Below are 16,648 nucleotides of genomic sequence, written 5' to 3'. Positions count from 1 at the left end.
TTGCAGAGCCCCAGAACTCGGAGGTGGTTCCAACTAGTTGATTAGGAATAATAATATCACATGGAAAATGGCAAGCCCCAGCCCTCCCACTGACAGCAATAGCAAAATCTCATCCTGAGTTTTGCTCTTTTAACCCTAAAGCTGTACATGAGGTGGGAGTCCCCAAATTAGACAAAACTAGCTCGAATCTTATGCTTAGTGGCCCCTTCCCATGGCTTTGCAGACACACTTGGGCAGCAGGAGCTGTGAGCTCTCCCTTGGCTTAATCTGGTTAAAACCAGGATAAAGAATTAGGTCAGGGGCCTCTGGCTGCAAAGCAGTCTGTTTCCAGAACTCAAGTGGAGCCGTGGAATAAAAATAAATAGAATTGGAACAGCATTACTCAGCCTTCGCATTTGACCTGTTCTAGGTCAAAACTCTAGCTCGGATTCAGAGTAAAAACAGATAAGCATTGCAAAGAGTGGTGGGACTGCATTAGTGACCAGGCTATGCATGTACCTGTCTAAGGTGCTCTAAGCAGTAACTCCAAGGTGCAATTTGGGATTTGAGGCTCTGCATGGTATATAGAGATGAACCTCCCCCCCCTCCCCAGATTTCACTTTATTAATCTTTTAAGTATCAGAGCATCTGGGGTGGGGCCTTAGGGCCTGGTGATGGGAGCAGCAGGTAGTCCTAGGCCTGGGGGCATCGTGAACTCCGCTAAGACCCAGTTTTTCCTGGGATTCAGTGAAAGGGCAAGTAGATAGCTCTGGGTCAGAAAGGAGGAGAGGCTGGGTGCGGTTGCTCATGCCTGTAATCCCAGCACTTTGGGAGGCTGAGGCAGACAGATCATTTGAGGTCAGGAGTTCAAGACCAGCCTGGCCAATATGGTGAAACCCCATCTCTACTAAAAATACAAAAATTAGCCAGGCATGGTGGCGGACACCTGTAATCTCAGCTACTAGGGAGGCTGAGGCAGGAGAGTCACTTGAGCCCGGGAGACGGAGGTTGTGGTGAGCCAACATTGTGCCACCGCACTCCCGCCTGGGTGACAGAGCAAGACACTGTCTCAAAAAAACAAACCAAAAAAACAAAAAACAAACCAAAAAAAAAAAAAAAAAAAAAGACCTATGTGTGAATCTATACCTAGAAGCTGGTTCTCATCTCACTGAATGGGTAGGTCTAATGAGGCATGGAGAGAGATACCTACATCTGAGTTTGACCTGCCCAGCCAAAAAGGCTCATTTTCATCAGCTCTGGTTACCAACAGACAAACCTTTCTTAAAGTGAGTGCTCCAGGGTGATGAGACATCCAAGCTAAAGCATAAAGCAACCATTGATGGGAGTTATTGAGGGCCCCTCTAAGTCCTGAAGGTGCCAGGTCGCTGGGCACAGGGCCCCCCTGGCCTCCACCCCCTCCCACCTGCTACTCCAAGGTTAGTCCAGTCTCTTGCTTATCCTCTAAGTCACTATGTTTCTTTGCTGTGTCATTTGATCCTTTTCCATTTGGGCTGAGGTGAGGGCAGACAGTTAACGAGTGCACCAGCTGTCTAGGAACAGTGAAATACGATCCTATCTTTTTCACTTGCACACCATGGCTGGTAGATGCAGAAAGTCAGCTTTTGTAGTGGCGGAAGAAGATGACACCATCCAGGCCCAGGTGTGTTTAAAGGAAGCTCGGAGCTTCTTCTGCATGATCCCCCATCCCTCGTCTTCCCTGCACTCCAGCCTGGGTGACAGAGCGAGACTCTGTCTCAAAAAAAAAAAAAAAAAAGGGAGTATCTATACAGTCAGTACAGTCAGTAACTCTACAACAATTTTCGTAAAGGAGCTGAGGAAGTTCAAAGCAAGCAGCAGTTACTTTCAGTTGGTAAGAACAGCAGAGACTTCTCAGAGGTGGTGGCATTTGAGCTGAGCCTTGAGGGGTGAGTAGGATTTAGATCACAGAGGAAGGAGGACATGAATGAACATGGTCGAGGCATGCAGGTTCAAGGTGTGCTGGAGGATACAGTGGTGATCCCAAGTGTCAGAGGCAGACTATGTGTGGAGGGCTGTCATTGGGAATAAGACCAGAAAGGCCAGATCGTGGGTAACCTTCTTGGGATTGAAACTTTATTCAGTAAGCGGTATGAAACAACTGAAGTTTGCAGGGAGGGAAGTGACCCAGTCTCATCTTTGGGAAGACAGCAGGTTGGGAGGAGATTGGAGAATTTAGCTTCTGGAAGCAGAGGAACCAGTTTCTGCAGGCATTCAGGCCAATTAAGGCGGAAAAGAGTACGAATCTTGTGCAGAGGGAAAATCAACAAGTTGAGGTGGCTGGCTTAGATTTGGAAGATGGGATTAAGGGAGGGAGCAGCAGTTGACAAATTTGGGAACATAAGGTGGAAGGGTGACTTGTGGGAGGACGGTGGAGTCTGATTGGGCTCATGCACATGTCAGCAGCCCATCCACTTGGACACATCCAGCAGAAAGGTGGAAACTGAGACCTGGAGCTGAGGCCTGGGGTGAGGACTAAAGTAAGAGACTTAGGTGTCACTAGAGAGAAGTAATAACAACAGAAATTGAGGCATTAGGGGAAATTATCTAGGGAGAGAGAGGTGAGAAGAAGACCTAAGACAGAGCCTTAGGAAAGGACTGCAAAGGAAGAGATGAAGGAAGAGGAACCAGCAGAGGGAAGAGAGCTGAGAGTGAGGGGGATCAGCTGGAGGATGTACTTTAGAGGCAGCAGATCCCGAATCCCAGAGCTCCTCCTGACTTAGACTCTAGGCAGGATACTGTCGCTTTCCTCCCCAAAATAGGGATAATAATACCCACCTCACAGGGTGGTGGAGGACTTACTACCCATGGCACTCAGTGGGCACTTAATAAATGCTCATCTCCTTTCCCCTTTCCCATAGAAACCTAGAAAGGCATGTTAAGAAGGGTATGGCCATCAGGATTAAATACTTTAGAGGTGGTGAGGGTCTTTGGAAAGGACTATAACACTCCCCTAAATCAGGTCACTAGTGGGATGGGGAGAAGTATTAATACCTTAGCCTTTTCCATAGAGAGCAGGCCTGAAGAAGGCAGATTGCTGGGGGCTGGTGATCAGCGGGTAGGAGGAAGTGAGAAGAGCAACGGAGGCTCCCAGTCTAAGCCATTTGGCAGTGAAGGGAGGGATGGAGAATGGACTGGAGCTTGAGGAGGTCAAGGAGTTCGTTAAGGGCAGGGGGCTGTGGCTGCTTGCATCAGTGCAGCCAGCTGTCCTATGAAGAAAAGTGAGCTTGTTTCTTGCAGAATCCTTTTTCTCTTGGGTTTGGCAAATGCCGTCAAGCATTTGGATGTTTGTTAAAATGTGCAGCTGATTAACTCTGGGAGGAAGAGGCCCATCATGTGAGTGAGTGAAACTGGTTTGCTGCACGAACTCTGAAGAGGACTTGGCTGGGTTCTGAATCAGGAGTTCTTGTAACGCTGTAATCTCACAGGCCTGGGGGAAGAAGGGTGCATGCTGTCCAGGGAAGTTTCCAAGGAGAGGCTTCCTTTTGAGATAAGAACTGGGGGAAGGAAGTGGGAAGAGCAGAGGAAGTACCTTAGGTAAGTCTTCCTGGGGGTTTCTCAGTCTGGAAGCCTGAAACCTCATTTCAGAAAAGTATCAGGGAGTCTCACAGCCCTCCCTGCTGCAGACAATCACAGCTCAGTCCCAAATATTTACCTTCTCTCCTCCGTCCTTAGAATCTCAGACCTCTGCGGCTCCTGACCACTTCCTCTCTTTCTTCCTCTTGAGGGGAATGATTTGCCTTCATCAAACTCCTTGAGAGATGAAGTGGAGACAAAATGGAGAGGAGGGTGTGGGGGAGGGAGGGATGGGAAAAGTAGGAGGGGCTGGAGGGTCCTGCCACTGGCTCTGAGGAGGAAGAGGAGCGCTGAGGTCCTCAGAGGAAGCACCAGGGCGCTGTGTCCCGTGAATCCACCCTTCAGAAAAAGATCGTCCCTGGGTTTGGCAGCATCCTTTGCTGGATGCGAGGAATCTCTGCCTCTAGAAAAGTTCTGTTTCTCCCCAGATTTCAGTCGTGTTTTCCTAGTTCCTCCTCAGGCGTAGCTGAGGAGGCGTGGCTTCAGGTTGATCTTTTCTCAAATCAGTTGTTTTTTCTCTATTTTTTCTACTTCTTTTCCTTCCTTCCTCCCTTGCCCACCCTCTCCCGTCCTGTTTGAAGAGGCAGGGTGGACGGTGGCTCAATGTGTCGGCCGCACAACCAGACTGTTTGAGTTTTATATCCCAGCTTTTCACTTACCTGCTGTGTGCGCTTGGGGAAGTTACTTCAGTCTCAGTTTCCTCATCTTAAGATGGATTATAAGGGTATCTGTCTCATAGGGTAACATAGCGCTCCCCAACTGGAACACTGAAGTATAATTTTTAGACTTTATATAGAAACACACTATATGATTTTTAGTCCACGTATGGTGACTCACGCCTGTAATCCCAACAATTTGGGAGGCCAAGGCGGGAGGATCACTTGAGCCCAGGAGTTTGAGACTAGCCTAGGTAACATAGTGAGACCTCATCTCTACAAAAAATAAACAAAATTAGCTGGGCGTGGTGGTGCACACCTGTAGTCCCAACAACTCGGGAGCCTGAGGCAGGAGGATTGCTTGAGCTTGGGAGGTCAAGGCTGCAGTAAACCACAATCATGCCACTGCACTCCAGCCTGGGCAACAGAGTGAGACACTATCCCAAAAACAACAACGAGCAACACCAAAAGAAATGAAATGTACTATAAAATTTTTAATTTCTAGAAATTTAATTTCTACAGGCTATTTCAATATAACATGTTATTTCCTGTATCGCCTGACAAAACCCAAAAAGGATTTAAAGGCATCTGCAAAAAAGGGCAGATAGATGATTGATAGATTAGATAGGTAGGTAGGTAGGAAGGTAGATAGATAGATAGATAGATGTAATATTTGCAGAGTATTTACTATTTCCTAGGGACCACTCTAATCTCTTAAACTCATTAATCCTCATGAATGTCACATTTTGGATAGATTGTAATGTTTGGTTTATCCAAGCCCTCAGCCTTTCTTTCACATGAACTGCTGTGTAGCTGGTTCTGCTGCTTTGGCTGTGTTGATTTTTTTCAACCTAAAAATAGAGTGTATTTTTATTTATTCCTAATAAATTTTGGTCTTTAGATTGTGCCTCACAGGCTTTATTTGTTATACGTTTGACATTATAATTCCATGTGCTAGTAGTAATCCTTTCTACTTTTGTGATCTTTGACTTCATCGAGTCACTGATAAAAATCAGCTCCAAAATTGAGCCCCACGGTGCATTACTGGAGACCTTTCTCCAGACTGACATCAACAGTTCTGTGTACTCTTTAGTAGTGGCAGAACTACCCTAGTCTGCATCATCTGTTTCACATTTGTCTGTGAAAGGCAAACATGAGAGGATTTCTTAGATGCTGGTGGCAATCCAGATCCTCACCGTGTATTATATGTCTTTCTCTACCTTATCTGATATTTCCCACTACCTACAAAATGAGAGAAGACTAAACTGGAGAAGCAGTCAATACAGTTTTTCTGTCTTTTAGATGATCCCTCTTCATTTTAAGTAGAAGCAGCATAAGATGATGTCAATGGGTGAAAACCGGAAGGAAAGAGACAACAGTCATCATATTCAAATAATTCATTTTACCAAGAAGTTGCCACTTTCAAGTAAAAGTAGTTAACAACTCTAATTTTTAGTCTGTGATTTAGATGTATTTAATTTTTGTAAAGCAGTGTTGTCAGCATCCCAGCCATGTGGCATATTCTTTTAGTGTGTGGTTTGCGTTGAAATGAAAATTCCCAAAGGGTTGTATATAGTGCATGAATCCATGTGGAAGCTTAATGCTTTTCAACGGTGATATTGGAAAGAATGACTAGGAAGCAAAAAATCTTAAGGAATGTTCAAGTTTTAAGACACATGTTAGAAAATATTTTTCTGTCTATACCAAATGGTAAAAAAGTCAAAGAAAGAGCCCAAATCTTACATTTTCATAAAGACTGATTGCTAAAACATATTATAAAGTGAAAAGTGCAAGGTATAATATGCTACTGTTTATGGGGAAAATGCTGCTAACATTGGTAACATTAATTACCTCTAGAGAGAATACTAGTGACTGGGGGACAGAGCCTTTAGTACTTTTTGAATCATATAAATGTATTACCTTAACAAATAATGAATGTGGCCAGGCGAGGTGGCTCACGCCTGTAATCCCAGCCTTGGGGAGGCCAAGGTGGGTGGATCACCTGAGGTCAGGAGTTCGAAACCAGCCTGACTAACATGGTGAAACCTTATCTCTACTAAAAATACAAAATTAGCTGGGCATTGTGGTGCATGCCTGTAATCCCAGCTACTTGGGAGGCTGAGGCAGGAGAATTGCTTGAACCCAGGATGCAGAGGTTACAGTGAGCTGAGATCGTGCCATTGCACCCCAGCCTGGGCAACAAGAGTGAAACTCCTTCTCTAAAAAAATAAAATAAAACAATTGAATGCATAAGAAAAAAGAAGCAGGACTTGAGGAAACAACAATAGTCATTCTTTTCTGTTTTTTTCTTTTTTATAGGGTCTGTGGGCTTTGGAATTTGATGCATTTAGATTTGAGTTCTGGCTTAGCTGCTGTTTGCAGTTGGGCATGGGACAAATTACCTAACTTCACCAGAGTGTCATCTATAACATTTTGACTGATACTCTTCCAGTTGTTCACGGATCAAATACAATAAGGATCATTTTAGCCTGAGTTTGAACATCTTCCTCTGAAGATGGTTTTTCACCATCCAAGAAAGACAAAAGACAAAGTCATCTTAATGGTTGGTCTTCAGATGGTGAATAGATTTTAGCTCCAAGTTTTTAATCAAACGTGAACTTTGAACTGGTCATTACATCCAGCCAGAAGGATTCAACCTGTCTTCATACGAGAGTTGAATGGTTAAATCAATCATAGTTAGACCCTTCTTGCTTGAATCTTCGGAAGAAATTAGCCAATTAGATATAAGCCACCTCTTTCCTTTGTTATAGCAACATCTCATGAGAGTCAGAGGCTTTGCTCTGCTGGACAGAATTCAGGGGAGGTACCATAAAGTAAGCCCTGGCTACAGACAAGGGCTGCTGTTATATCTGTGTCATTGCCTAAGACACTTTTGGGACAGAAAGATGGGGATCTAGGCAGAGCCATTAACACTGCATCCTCTGTAAGCCCTATCTATTCCCAGCTAGATAAATCCATGCACTGAAAATTTTTCCTGAGGGCGAGGGTGGGAAAATATGAAACTAACATTTTGTGTGGTATCTATATTGTCCTTTATATACTCAATGAGTGGGCTTTGCAACATGAATCTTTCCAATGCAAGGGCCAGAAAAAGAACTCCAGTTGTCTAAACCCAAATGGATTGGCTAAGATAACAGAGAGTTCCTGAAGTAGGTCTGACTTCAGACGAGAATTGACCCAGAGGCTCAGAATATCCATAGGCTCTATATCTCTGTGATTGTTTCAACTTTGTTCTCTGAGTGCTACTTCTTGTTTAATCTGGCTCTTCTCAGGCTAATCAAAGTGATGAGAGCATTTCCTGATTTTGCAGCTTCATATCACATTATGCAGGAGAGAGAAAACACCATTCCTGATTGCTCCAGAAGCTTCATGGATTTCACTGCCTCTCTTTTGGCTTGAGTTGTGCCCATCCCTGAACCAATAGGTTATGCCAGTTTGCTTAGGTCATTGGATTGCAAACCTGGAATCCCTTCAAGGGATTCTGATGTCATTGGTCTGGGAAGTGAATCCCATCCATGGCTATTTTAAAACACTCCTTGGATGATTCTAATATACAGCCAAAATGGGTTTATTGGCATAAGCCAATCAGTGTCTGCTCTGATAGCTAAGACTATAACTGTTCTGCAGGGGAAAGTCTGGGTGTACTTAATTGATGGGAGAAGGGGATAACAGATGTTGGCAAAGAAAACATCATATTACTTGTGGCAAACATATTAGCTGCCCTGGTGTTCATGCCCTTTATTTCTTCCTTGCCATCAGAACCCAGTTTTTGTTTGGGGCAGCAAGGTGCCAACCTTAGGCGATGAATTGTGGTTGTCCAAAGTACTATTGATAATCTGCTTCCTCACTTTTCTAGCCTTCCTTGCAATGAGATAGGAGAGAGAGAGAGAGAGGGAGAAAGAGAAAGAGAGAGAGTGCACGTGTGCACAGAGGAAAAGCTAAGTTACTCTTTGTTCATAGAGGGAGTACAAGGAAGTTTAAAGTTAACACATGAGAAAATTGGAAGTATAAGCCTATTCTTGGAGTTATGGAAGCAGCTATCAGAAAAAGAAGAAGAAGAAATGTTGAACAGTAGCTATCACTGAGGAATTAGACTGGAAGAAGAGGATTAAATGAAAAATGAAAACCTTTAGTTTTCATTTTGTATCTTTCTGTTCTCTTTGTTGTTTTATTTCTATGTGATGATATTATTTTTATAATTAAAAATAAATTGATCTCTTTTGAAGATGTTCCTAAGAGTTTAAGGTGATTTAAAATGTATATGTTATTGTTAGAGTATATTTCTTGAAGTGTGTAAGTCACCTTTTTATAAGAAATAAAAAGTACTTTTAAACTATCCCATTTATCTACAATCAATAATATAGATGAGAATCAAATGTTGTGTTTTAAAATGTTTAATTGACAAGTGAAAATTATATATATTCAAGATATACAACATGATGCTTTGATATGCATATACATTGTGTGGTGATTGCCACAGTCAAATTAATTAACACATCCATTACCACTCATAACTACCATCAGTGTGTGTGCCCACGTGTGTGCATGCAGTAAGGACACTTAAAATCATCTTGAATTCCAAGTAAACAATATAGTATTATTAACTATAGTCACCATATATACACCGTGGGGATGTATATCTGTAACCCCATGTTCATTGCAGCATGATTCACAATAGCCAAGATATGGAAACAACTTAAGTGTTTCTGGATGAATGAATGGATAAAGATAATTTATTAAATATATTGCAATGGAATACTATTCAGACTTAACAAAGAAGGAAATCCTGCCACTTGTGACAACATGGGTGGACCTAGAGGTCATTGCGCCAAGTGAAATAAGCCAAGTGCAGAAAGACAATTACTGCATGATCTCACTTATATGTGGAACCTAAAAAATCAAACCCGTAGAAACATAGAACAGTCATTGCCGGGGAATAAAGGGTGGGGGAAATGGGAAGATGCTGGTCAAAGAATCAAATGCTGTTTTAGTTTTATGCATGAGAAAGTGATCTGAGGAGCTTAAATCAGGACTCAAGGTCAAGGTCAGCTCCTGGGGATCGAAAGCTAGAGGAGAATTAGCCATCGATGGTGGCAGGACATTGAGTTTTTTCTGCCTTTCATCTTGTTGCCTCAACCTTCTTATCTAGCAACCCTAATCTGATTTGGCCAACAACTGATGAGGAAAAACCCCCAAGAATTCAGCTATAAACATCTTCAGTTATTGATTTTCAATTATGTTTTTCAGTTTGACTTGTTCTCAGGTATCTTATGAAATTAGCTCAGTATGTTTTCTTTTGCTACACCTTTGTTAATTTACCCATTGTTAAAGTTCAGGGCCACGGCATCACATTGACTAGAATATATTATTTCAGAAATTAAGGAGAAACAAATAATATTATTTTAGAAAATAAGACTTTAGCTTTTGATGTCTGGTAGAATTGCATTGAAGTCACTTGGGAAGAACATGTAATTGACCTTTAACTGTTATTTTCAAATTATTTGTTTCAAACTTAAAAAAATAAATCATTACTATTTAAAAATTGGAAAGGGACATCAGAAGACTTGTTCTAATGCCAGGGAGTAGGGGAGTTAGTTTCTTTAGTTGTGGAGAGACGTAATTGGATAAAATTTTTTACATCACTATTTTTCATTTGCTGCATTTCGATCTGTATTAGCTTGTTCTCACACTGCTATAAAGAACCACCTGAGACTGGGTAATTTATGAAGAAAAGAGGTTTAACTGACTCACAGTTCCACAGGCTATACAGGAAGCATGGCTGGGAGGCCTCAGGAAACTTACACTCATGGCAGAATGGTGAAGGGGAAGCAAGCACCTTCTTCACACGGTGGCAGGAGAGAGAGAGAGAGAGACAGAGAGAAGTGGGAAGCACTACATGCTTTCAAACAACCATATCTTGTGAAAACTCTATCATGAGACAGACAGCACCAAGGGGATGGTGCTAAACCATTAGAAACCATCTCCATGGTCCAGTCACTTCCCACCAGGCCCCTCCTTCAACACATGGGGATTACAATTCAACATGAGATTTGGGTGGGGACACAGAGCCAAACCATATCAAGATCCAATTCTTTGGAGTCACATGTTTAAGAGGAATCCAGATTCTCCTCTTACCAATTATTTAACCAAGTGCCTATTCTTAGTTAAAACCCTACCAATGCTTCTAGTTGTTTTAGAGCTTTAAATTTTGCATAAAATTTCCAGATACTTTCATGTATGGTTATTCATGACTATTCTGTCAAAAGAAGACAGTAATAATATGGAAGTATGACATCCATATTTTCATTCCACTAATTTTAACAAGCACCTGTCATGTGCAAGCTGTCCCCAAACCATGGTAGGGGAAGGTGGGATCCAAAGATGCATCAACTATGGATTCATCCTTAGCAGATCTTTAATCTCATATTGATTACTAGTTGTGTGTTACTTCCCCATAAAATGTTTTATCAGAATAACAGGCACTGAAATTGAATGAATTCATGTAACATTCATTGTGGATATTTAGGAATAGCAAAATGACTAATAGGTGGACAGCAGGAAGGGAAGGATGTTTTAGAAGTCAAAGTCTGGATAATCCAATGATGAATGGGTCTCTGAAAAATGGAGATTTGGCTGCGCTTAGAACAAGGGCTACAAGGCCTAAGACATCAGCCTATGGAGCTAAAAGAAAAATTGGTAGAGACCTCTAATTGCAAGTTGGCGAAGCCACCTAGTGGTTCGTTTCACAAGTTAAAGTTGTGTGAACATATGAGGCAACTCATCCGTGGATTGAGTGGGTCTCTAATCAAGTGTGATTAAGAATCTGGTCACTTTTCATGAATTCCAGAAAGCAGGGTCATTTTCATTGAGAATAAGCACAGTGTAACTCCTCCTAATATTTCGCTTATTTTACTGCCATATTTTTATCTAAAAGGAGTTAAGGCAACTTACATGAAAGTATAGTGAGATAAACTAGAATAAGACAGGAAAGAAAGAGGAAAATATGAATAAAGACATAAAAAGTAGCCAGAAATTGAAGTAATTCAAAAATGCTTGTGAAATCCTATATATATATATATATATTTTTTTTTTTTTTCATGAAAGGACTTGAAATTTTCAGGCACAAATGAAAACGGATCAGTTATAAAATTTACAGCATCCAGAAAGATGAAATAATTTTTAGGAAAGATAAAACCATCTGATACTTAGAGCAGATAAATTTTTCTTCTGGAGGTTCTCACAAACTGCATACTGCATAATGTAATGTATCATGTCCTCCATGCTCATAGTAGAAATAATTCTGAGTTCTGGAGGATTTTTTTTTTTTTTTTTTTTTTTGAGACAGAGTTTTGCTCTGCTTTCCAGGCTGGAGTGCAGTGGCACGATCTCAGCTCACTGCAACCTCTGCCTCCCAGGTTCAAGCAATTCTCCTGCCTCAGCCTCCCGAGTAGCTGGGACCACAGGCACACACCACCACGCCCGGCAAATTTTTTGTATTTTTAGTAGAGGTGGGATTTCACCATGTTGACCAGGCTGGTCTTGAACTCCTGACCTCAGGTGATCCTTCCGCCTCAGCCTCCCAAAGTGCTGGAATTATAGGTGTGAGTCACCACACCTGGCCCTTTGATTTTTTTTTTTTTTTAGACAGAGTCTCACTCTCGCCCAGGCTGAAGTGCAGTGGTGTGATCTCAGCTCACTGCAACCTCTGCCTCCTGAGTTGAAGCGATTCTCCTGCCTCGGCCTCCTGAGTAGCTAGGATTACAGGTGTGTGCCACCACCTCCAGCTAATTTTTGTATTATTATTATTATTATTATTATTAGTAGTAGTAGTAGTAGTAGTAGTAGTAAAGACAGGGTTTTGCCATGTTTGCCAGGCTAGTATGGAACTCCTGACCTCAAGTGATCTGCTCACCTCCGTGTCCCAAAGTGCTGGGATTAAAGGTGTGAGCCAGTGCGCCTGACCTAGGATTGTTTCTTAATTGTGCTACACTGATTTGGAGGAGCATGTGGACCAACCTCCATTTTAAGGGCTTGTATTAACTCATCTGATCCTCACAATAAGCCAATGAGGTAGGTAGTTTTATTATCCCCATATTGCAGATGAAGCAACTGAGGAACAGTGAGGTTAAGAACTTCTCTGACGTCAGGCTGTCAGTAAATAACAGAGCTGGGATTCAAACCCAGACACTCAGGCTCAGCACCCGCAGTATTTTCCAATATGCTATACTGAGTGGCCAAGTAAGTATAATAAGGCCCATCCAATGAAGACAGCAGTACTTGAGTTTTTTCCCCTACAACTTTTATAGTCTGTGGGAGATGAGATAGGTATGCTTTAACATGATGCTAAAGATATGGCCAGGGTTGCATATTTCTTATATGACTTAGTTAACTTTGCCCTCTTCCAAGGTCACAGACTTTGTCTCTGACCCCAATCACCATGCACACGTGCACATGCACATGCACATTCAACATGCCTTTGGTAAAATACAAGAGGACCAGGCGAAAGTGTTCAAACTTGCCACTTCCTGACTTCTAGAAAATAGCTGAAAGCCCATGGCCTGCTGATGGCACATCCGCAGATTCAAGATCTAAAATGCAGTCATAACAAAACACAGTTTGTTTTGCTACCTTTTTTTTTTTTTTTTCAAAATGGTATCTATAAACATTTGGGAATGGCAGCTAAATTGGGTTTTCTTAACCAGTCGTGAGTTGATTAGCAATCAACAAGGCAAGCCTTGAACAGAACTTTGTAGAGAAATAATGGCATCATTGAAACATTTTCAGTTAGAGGAGTCAGAATATCATATAACTTGAGTCCTAAATTGAGCATTTAGAATGATGTTCTTTTGGGCTGTGCATTAGGATAGCTGTGTGGTTAATGTCTTTGCTAAGAAACAATAAAAGGTATACTCTATAAAATGACTGCTCCGTAGTGACAAGGCTCGTTAAAAACAAATTTCTTTGACATTTTAAAGGCACACTTATCTCAATAAAGATCCTAATGCTCCTAAAAGATTCAAGTTCTATATTGGAACAAGATGATGGCATCCTATACATAGGACTGATAAAGAACTTTAATCAGTTGATAAAGTTGAATTTGTGACAGATTCATCCTATCAAAGGAATATAAGTAAAAAAGAATGTTGCTGAGATATAGTGAAGGAAACATTGCCCAGGAATCAAGAAACTTGGGATTTTCAGGTCTACTTTATTCTGACTACAAAAGGAGACATAGATTTTTGTGTGTGTCAGTTTCTTATGAACTTTGGAGCCAGACTGGGGTTCAAATATCTATTCTGATACCTATTAGCTGATGACATTGGATTAGCCAATGAAGCTCTTTGGGCCTCAGTTACTGTATCTGTAAAATGGCTTTAATAATATATAGATTTTATTAGGTGCTCACTGTGTGCAGATATTGTGCTTTCTGTATGCCATCAGTCTTTATAACATTCTTAAATGGAATATTTATCATTGTTAACTCCACTTTACAAGTGAGATCACTAAGTTGAGAGACTATGTAATGTGAAGAGTTTCAGTAAGATAGTTTATGCAAGGTGCCGTATCACCTGGTGCAGAGCAGATTCTCCAGCAGTGGAAGCTGATACTATTCCTATCAACTTTATCTCATCCGTCTCCTTCTCTTCTTTTAGGCATGCTTTGAAGATTAATAAAAGAGAAGAGCCGTGTGTTTAAGCAACATGAAGTTTGGGAATGAGATAGAGGTTTGAGCCAAGAGGTATAAACAACTAAACTTTTATTTTCCTACAGGAGTGGCAGAAACTCAACTATGATATCCATACCCTGCGGCAGGTTCGAAGGGAAGTAAGAAACAGATGGAAGCGCATCTTAGAAGATTTAGGTAAGTCTGAAAAAGATTGTGAAATGGTAAAAATAACTAGTTGTGATCATTTTTCTTCAGTTTCTCCACCATGGTTTTTATAAAAGGAATGTCAATAATTGACTGATTCAGGCTACTGTGTACTAATTATTTTCCCAATCTTGCTCTTATATCCTCAAGCGTAAATGCTTGATGTTTCTGTTGTCACCAGTCCATGTCTTCTGGATACACTCTGCCATGTGTTACTCCATCTGTCCCTAGTATAGGGTACACAGGCCAGTGCAGTCATATAGGCACTACCATTTATTTTTTTTTTGGCATTGTACATTAATTTAATTAGATGTGGGTGTTGGCCAATTAGTCATAGCTTTGTAAGATGAAGCAGGTTGGGAGAAATATTGTTTGCAAGACAGACAGCAAAACTCAGTGTAGAATTTCAGAAGAAATATGGAAGAAAAGCTTCAAGGTTGGCAAAAATACTTGTGACATTAGGTTGGATACCTGCCCTCATCACTAATGGTTAATGATAATGATTTTTCTCAGTTGTCCCAGGATTGTGATGTAATAAATGTGACCTCCACATTATAAAATAATCCTGCTTCAGTGTTTAAAAAGTGAATTGATCGGTTCTGAAGTCCTTGATCCTTTTGCTTTGAAAGAGAACATGACATCTTGGCATCATCACTTTTCAAGTGTGGGGTGCCATGTGACCAGTCTCTGTTGCTTTGGTTGGCATGCAATGGGATGGGATGGGACCGCTGCCCTCTTTGCACATCCAGTATTGTTGTGAGCTAATAGCCATTTTTTTTTTTAAACAATGTAAGTTACTCAAGTAGGTTTAAGTCTTTGAGTTCTTTATACTTTTGGGTAAGTGATTTTTACCAGCTAATCATATTACCCTGAGGAAGGAAATCTAGGTTTGGAGAAGGACAGCCTGGAGGGAACCACTTTGCAGGCTGGGAGGCAGGTAGGAATTCTGGGGACAGGGGAGAAGGTAAACAGTAGGGAGGACAGGAAAGAGGGCTTCAAACCAGAAACAAGGTGGCAAGCAGCTGGTGGATGAGTATCTGAGTCTCTGAGGGAAAACTTAACAAAGAGAAAAAAAAATACCAAAAGAGTTGTAATTAAATATTCAGGCAATCACAGAGATCTGGGAGGCAGCACATGGAATGGTGCCTTTGGCTTCAGTTTTCTGATGCTTTATACTTGTACAGAATCCACATGGGTCTGCTTGTAATCTCCTGTGGGGACCATATTGTGGGACACTTGTTAACTTGGGACTACTATACATGAGTGGTACATTTTTCTACCTTAGGTTTTCAAAAGGAAGCTGACTCTTTGTTGTCAGTGACTAAACTCAGCACCATCAGTGATTCGAAAAACACAAGGAAAGCTCGAGAGATGTTGTTAAAACTGGCTGAAGAAACCAATATTTTCCCAACAAGTTGGGAGCTCTCAGAGAGATATCTCTTTGTTGTGGTAAGTGGATGCTTTTTTTCATCTGCCCTAATTTTGCCTCAATTGTTTGCCTTTTAAAAACTATTCACTATCCTACTTATTCCAGCACCACCATCACTATCACATATGAGGTGGCAGATGCTGGCATTATGTACTCTGATTCCCAGTGGCCCGCAGCATCAGAATCACCTAAAGAGCTTTAAAAGTTCGGATTTCCGTATCACACATAGACCTACTGAGGCTTGGGTTCCAGCTCAAGAGTTTGTATTTTTTCAGTGGATGCTACTGTGTAGTCTGTTTTCTGAACCATTTGTAGGTCAAAGAGATGTGAGAAGTATTGTTTATATAACCTATAAGACTAGAAAATAATCTGAAAGGACGTTAAGGAGTGGGGAAATATTTCTTGGATAATGTAAGTAAAGGATTAAGGTGTGTCTCTACATTTGTTAGGAAAAAATTAATAAACGTCTTACTTGATCATTGTCATTTCCAGGGTAGGTTTTGTTGTTGTTAGATTGATTTTTCCTATTGACATGTCTTGGTTCCTATCTTGCCAGCAGGTTTTTGGTTTGTTGTTTGTTTTCGCAGGACCGTCTCATTGCACTTGATGCTGCAGAAGAGTTCTTTAAGCTTGCTCGTCGAACTTACCCCAAGAAGCCTGGGGTTCCATGCCTGGCAGATGGCCAGAAAGAACTGCACTACCTTCCATTTCCAAGTCCCTAAAGGAGAGGCTCAGGGACAGAATGGGAATTCTTCCATGAGGACTCAGCAGTCAACCAAAGTTGGACAATCACATGTAGAAGAGAGTGAGCAAATAGAGAGTTTGCTTAGTGAAAAATGATAATGAATTCTACATAAATGTAAAGTCTTTAATCTGAGGACCCTGCCCCATGAATTGTACAGGGTGCACTGAAACACCTTGGTGATCTCACATTTAGGGAGAAAGTTACAGAGTTGGTCAGATGGATAGTTCATAATGGGTGGTTCCATTCCAAGACCCCATTGCCCCAGCTTTGGTTTTGGTTGTATCATAATCTCTGATCATGAATCCTACTGACAGAGTGGACTATTTCCAGTTCAT

General features: G+C 41.4%; 1 protein-coding gene across 1 annotated transcript in view; it reads left to right on the top strand.

Moving 5' to 3' along the window:
• Positions 1–16,395, top strand: part of MREG (melanoregulin) — a 70,885-nt gene extending 54,490 nt beyond the window's left edge. The window contains exons 3-5 of the mRNA XM_007966190.3: positions 14,040–14,130; positions 15,425–15,588; positions 16,156–16,395. Of these exons, the coding sequence (XP_007964381.1) occupies positions 14,040–14,130; positions 15,425–15,588; positions 16,156–16,290 (390 nt within the window). The 3' untranslated portion in view covers positions 16,291–16,395. The remainder of the gene's footprint in view (positions 1–14,039; positions 14,131–15,424; positions 15,589–16,155) is intronic.
• Positions 16,396–16,648: the final 253 nt, after the last annotated feature.

This window comes from Chlorocebus sabaeus, chromosome 10, assembly GCF_047675955.1.
Source record: "Chlorocebus sabaeus isolate Y175 chromosome 10, mChlSab1.0.hap1, whole genome shotgun sequence".
Taxonomy (NCBI): Eukaryota; Metazoa; Chordata; class Mammalia; order Primates; family Cercopithecidae; genus Chlorocebus; species Chlorocebus sabaeus.
This window is presented reverse-complemented; position numbering and strand designations above follow the sequence as displayed.